Below are 6,000 nucleotides of genomic sequence, written 5' to 3'. Positions count from 1 at the left end.
TTATCTCCACTCTCATGTCTTGAACGACGATATCCCTATGGAAGACTCTAACCCGATGGCCCTAATCCTGATGCCTCTTTTTGCCAATTTCAAAGGAGTAATGATAGGATTACATTTCAGAAATTTAAATGGTTCTAGAGCCATCACGCCTCTGCCACTTACTGCCAGTTTGATCTGAGCCAAGTTACTTCCCTTCTCTGTGCCTGCTTCCTCATTTGTACAATGGGGATAACGTGCCACCTACTCATATGGTTGTTCGGGGGAGTAAAACCAATACAGAAAAACCATTCGGGCGCCAGCTTGCTCATCCCGGGCGATGGGAAACATTAGTTCTACTGCAGGACTCCACAATTTCTGTCTCCATGTCACCAACTGAACTTCCTCTAGCACCCAAGCTAGCTCTGTGACCGGACATGTTCAGTTCTATCAATGGCACTAGCTAGGGATTCCAAACTGCAATCATATTTGACTTTGCTGTCAATTCCTTTACCGCGCTGCAGGCAGAAAGCTAAAGTTAGCGATTGCTGCTAAGTATTTTTACTTCCACCTGCACATAAAGTGAGTTATAGCTTCTTTTATTCATTCATCAACAAATACTGAGTACCTATTAAGAGAGTCCAGCAGTTGGACTAGATTCTTAATCTTTTGTCCTTCAGACACAGTTCCTGCCATTTGGTCTACACGGGACTGTTTCTGAAGTTCTTCAACAATCTTGACTGGAAATGAAGGGAAAACTCCTCTGTGTAATCAAAATGGAGTTTCAAAAGATTCTCTGCCGGTGAACCAACTAAAACCCTTGAAAAATATCTAAGCATATTTTACTATCTCAAAGTAACTGACTTTATTAATTCAATTATGGGTACAAAGAAGGGTTCAAGGGCATTGATAGCAAAGCTTAGGATTGAGGAAGATGGCGTAAGCTGTCCGCCCCAAGGCTAGCAGCGCCGTGCCTGCCTGCTCTCCAGCGCTGCGTCCTTGTGCACGGCGAGCAGTAGTATCTGTTCATCCTTAGTGTTTGATAAGCAAAACAGAAACCTGAGTAGCTGATTCCTGAAGTTGTTCTTTTCAAGGAAATTTAATTACAACTGGTTTTGGAGTTCACTTTCTCTTGTGGGTCAAGAAAGTCTAAACTCTCCGGATAAGAAGGACTGGTAGAGGATGAGGTGTAAACACAGGCAATCAGGACCCTAAGTTACAGATACTACAGACACAGGCCTTGATATAGGCACATAATGATGTAGAAAGCATGGATGATACCAAAGAATTTATTGTAAATGTAGTGGTAAATACACTGCAAATAATTATCATTAAAAAGGAACTAGAAAATTACACATGTTTAAAGTATGTGCTTTTTTTCCACCACCTTTAAGTTATGGCTAGTACCAACATTTTAAGTACTGGAATACTTAATGCGATGGTCCATTTTCACATAATTTCATGACATATCTTCATCTTTGTATTTAAAGCGGTTGACCATGACTTTCAGTTCCCGTTATGATTCTCTGTTTTTATCAGTTCTGTAATGATCTGTAGAATCTTGTCATCTGAGTGGAAGAAAAAAACACCCATGAACAAAGTCACCACCTGGCTAAATTCCCAATGTATACACATGTGAACAGCAGGCATACTTCATTAAAAGATTCTTTTAAATTAGAAGACAATACTAATACCAGCAATAAAATAGAATCTGTTGCCCTATATTAATTATTGTTATAGTTATTTGACACCTGCTCTCACAAGAAGTAGGCTAACGCCCAAAGACATGATGTAATGTAACTATTTGTCCTTCATAAGGAATTATTTCTTTAAAAATTCCGTTAAGACAAGGGGTTTCCTAACTTTGTCAGCTAGCTCAGATACACTGAAGGATCTATTGACTGTTCCATGGTCTTGAGAATATGTCAGATTTCCATAGTATGGACAAAGAAGGAACTGATACCAGCTGCTCCATGTTTAGTCCAAAGGAAACAAAAACTTTGAGCAGGGGAGGGCTCTTGGAGAGGTGTCAATAGGGAAGTGACAGATCTTTCTACACAACAAAAGTATCACCAACTGATTTGACAAACAGAGCAACAGAGGCTGTAGTATTTGCTAAGGACGTTATGTTAACAGATGCTTCTACTTTTAAATAGTTGTTCCGAGATTGTGACTTCCTAAGAACTTAACTGCTTTTTAGATAGGTGTAATTATCAGGGCTGCGAGACTGAAATTCTGTCTTGTATTAGCTCAGCAAGAGAATGCCCTGAGTTTCAATGGTTGCAATGGGAAATTCTGATAACTGGGCCCATGGCCTGACACTCAAATTCTTGGGGGCTACTATGACATTTAAAAAAAAAAAAAAAAAGAAAAAGGAAAGGTCATTTGCTGCAAGGGAAACAATGAAGGTCTAGAAAGAACCATGAATTCTATTCTCCCTAAGTTTCAGGGTATTAGCACTAGAACAGTGGCTCCCAACTTGCCTATGAAAATTAACTGAGATACTTGTTAATAAATACAATCATATTGAAGCCCACTGATCAATTTTTAACATCAAAACCAAATTTAAATGCTCCCTGATGTGATGCAATGGGAGGAACAGAGCAGCAAGTAGAAAATATCCTTTTCCTAGAAATCCAATTAAAGCTTTGGATACAACTACTATAGTCTGCAGGATATGTAGGGAAACACATTAAATCAAAGCATGAAGAAGTAAGCAACCAAATCCTAAATGTGAGAAATTTTACCAGTAAAATAATCCAGTTTAATAAAAATTACTCTGTTTAAAAAGGGATCCGGATGGTAGTAGAGGAAGTGTTATAAATTAAGGGATTAAAAACACACAGGCCTCTCCCATAAAGGAGATTAAATATGTCTGGGGTAGGTCTTTGGACTTCGTATTTTAATATCTGCCAAGATGATTCTGATGATTTGGCAAGTTTGGGTGGGAAACACTCACCAGACTAACCGAAAACTCAGGTGTTTATTGAAGGTTTCTATTGAAGGATAATGTACTTTTTAAACACAGACTAGCTCTGCATTTGTGAGTATGGTAGATACAAACATGCTGGAAACCTCACAGTTCCTTATAATCAAAATTTACAATGCTCAGTTTTACCATCCTTTTTTTCTGTGAAATGGCCAGAAGTTTAGAAGTGAAGCTTAGAAGAGGAAAGAGTAAAAGAATCTTAAGAGGATAACTGGATTGTGAATAATGAAGCAATATGTCTAGGAGTCTGATGGAATTCAGCATAAAATAAATTTTATGAAAACAATATTTAATCACATGGACCATAAGACTTCAGTGTGCTCTAATGTACTCCAATGTTTAAAAATAGATGGTTTTCTACTTACATTATAATCAAATACTTACTTTCAAGGGACATCTTAGGATTTTCAAGCTTTTTTCTTAAAACAGAATCAATGAGAACTCTAAGCTGCTTGAAAATGACGGCTATTTTTACAGGGGCCTGTTGAGAGGAGATAACAAATTGGCCAAAGTTAATCCCTGTGAGTGTGAATAAACGAAGGTAAGCATGTACACCTTACCATCTGCTTAAACACATCTGGACTTCAATAGAAAATGTTATTGGAAAAATACAGGCAAATTATTTCCTGTAGCTTCTCTTACAATAACTCTGTGGGAGTGAAGACTGAAATTTGGGGGAAGGAATTAACAGCTTTATTGAAGTGTAATTTACTAACCTTAAAAATCTACTCATTTTTAAGTGTGCAATTTGATGATTTTTAGTATATTTATATAGTTGTGCAACCATGACCACAGTCCAGTTACAGATGATTTCTATCACCCTGTCCTCTTGGAGAGAACTGCATATATTTTTAAAGTTGCATTTAAGTTTACTTCTCTAGTCTTAGACAAATCGTGATGGCATACAGTAACAGAATGTATTAGATTTTTTTTAAGCTGGTTAGCGTTGATGGGGTTACAAAGAAATAAGCTTATTGCCGGTAGCAGTGATTGGTCTAATTTTTCCAGAGAAAAACTTGACTATACTCATTAAAAGCTGTGAATCTGTTTTACAGATGGCACAATATAACAGAAGGTGCTTTAAAAGTCCTGGTTGGCCAATAACAATTCATTTAATCTAAGAAAGTTATTTAAACTTCTCACTGAACTTACGTGTCTCATCTATAGACAGGAAACTACGGAAATTAGTAACAAGGTTATCGGGGTAATAAATTTGAGATAATCCATGTAAAGTTAACCACTGAAGTACATGACACATGGCAAGTTATTATTACTGATAATGCAATCTGTAATAGTAGCAATATTTTATGATTTTCATACGTACCAGATTTAAAACAGTATAGGCAATATAAAATATAAGGAAGTCTTCCACTTTAAGTCAAATGATAGGAAGAGATTACGCAAACGCCAATAAAATTTTAAAAATCTACCTCGGTGGTACTGCAAGTAGAGGATTTTAATGTTAGGAGACCAGTTGTAGCATGTACCTGAAAACAGATCCAGCCATCAACAGAAAGAAGACGTTCCCGGTGTTGAACTTCGATATCACCACCAAAAAGTAAAACTGGGAAAGGGGTTATTAGGGTAGTTTCCCTCAGGTATACTCGGGTATACCTTACCTGCATTGGAATAAAGAGGAAGAAAAAAACTTCGCAGCCTAAAAATGTAAGAAATTCATTTATGTTTCACATAAGCATTTTTCTAGAATTTGCCCTTTTAAGATTCACATCGTAAGTTTTGTAAAGCTACCTTTACGTTCTCATATGCACATAATTTGCCAATGTTATAATAATCACATTCACCATCTGTGCATTTACACTATAAAAAGGCATTTTAAAACATTAATTGTAAGGATGAATTATATACCTTGAACATAAAACTATGAGCAAGTAATTTTATCATGCCAATGCTTAGCACAAAAAATAAAACTGTTTCAAAGTGTCTGGTTTCTAGACCAATGTTCAGCTATGGCCACTAGTCAGTAATTCCTCATGTTTTACATTTAAGTTTTACGACAGGGTAATGATTTTTTGAGCCAGTGCTTGAAATTACGGATCCTTGTTAGTTTATAGCAAGCTACAATTCAAAAGATTTTTTTAATTGTAAGCTATAAATAATTGCTTTTAAGTTATTCTGGGTTACACTGCGACTCAAACTGTTGCCAGGTCATACAGAGTTCTGCCTAATCCCAAACCCCCCTTATTTGAAATGCACGTATAACATGTCTTCGTTCTCTGCTGAGGTAGCAACATTTGGTGAAATCTTAGGGAACTGATACATGATGATGGTCAGAGTAGAAACTTTAATATTTTTCTTTCATTAAGTGAAAGAAATAAGGACTTTTTTTTGATGAAACTATATACATACTGATTTCAAATAAGTACAAAAATAAACAGCTCAATTTAAGAATGAAATATAGTACCTGTCGGGGCATCCTAACTTGTTACCACTGACTTCTAGAATAATGTTCTGAACAGTGGAATTAAGATTGAGCACTTTACCTTCTCCTGGTATAAAAGCCATCCATAAGTTTGCAAATCTCGATTTACTGAGGATGGATGTACTTGTGCTTTGCCTTGGGCTGTCTCCACAATGCAAGCCAATTTTTCTGTAACATCAACTGATTTTGTATAGATTATCTTCCCCACATTGTCATACAGTCCAGCGGCCAGTACAGCTTTAAGAAGGGCAATTTCTTGGAAGGAAAGGGTCTGTGAGGCTCTGTTTCCTTCCCAGTCATTAGAAGTTGATGATGAAAATCCCGCTGCCTTAACCAACTTGATTAACTCTTGCTTTACATCCTAGATTGGTTTATGTTAAAAAAAGACAAGATCGTAATTGATTAAAATAGAAAAACTGACAACGCTTTAATATATATTGCTGCTTCCTATCAAAACTGACAGGATGCCAAATTACGTAGTTAACTACAGCCCAAATCAAATGAGGGAGGAGAAAACGATACTGGTAAATCAAGGATTGAAGAATTACCTATTTCTACATCCCAAGACTTTACATGTCATAAAGCATAATGTCTA

The 6,000-nt window shown here is 36.5% G+C and overlaps 1 protein-coding gene across 1 annotated transcript in view; it reads right to left on the bottom strand.

The window, feature by feature from the left end:
- Positions 1–1,249: 1,249 nt before the first annotated feature.
- Positions 1,250–6,000, bottom strand: part of DHX29 (DExH-box helicase 29) — a 42,667-nt gene continuing 37,916 nt past the window's right edge. The window contains exons 24-27 of the mRNA XM_008691679.2: positions 5,467–5,766; positions 4,453–4,584; positions 3,350–3,446; positions 1,250–1,544 (exon numbers count right to left, since the gene is read on the bottom strand). Of these exons, the coding sequence (XP_008689901.2) occupies positions 1,483–1,544; positions 3,350–3,446; positions 4,453–4,584; positions 5,467–5,766 (591 nt within the window). The 3' untranslated portion in view covers positions 1,250–1,482. The remainder of the gene's footprint in view (positions 1,545–3,349; positions 3,447–4,452; positions 4,585–5,466; positions 5,767–6,000) is intronic.

The sequence above is a fragment of the Ursus maritimus genome, unplaced genomic scaffold (genome assembly GCF_017311325.1).
Source record: "Ursus maritimus isolate PB19 unplaced genomic scaffold, ASM1731132v1 scaffold_5, whole genome shotgun sequence".
Lineage (NCBI taxonomy): Eukaryota > Metazoa > Chordata > Mammalia > Carnivora > Ursidae > Ursus > Ursus maritimus.
Note: the sequence above shows the minus strand (reverse complement) of the source record. Positions and strands in the feature narration are given on the sequence as shown.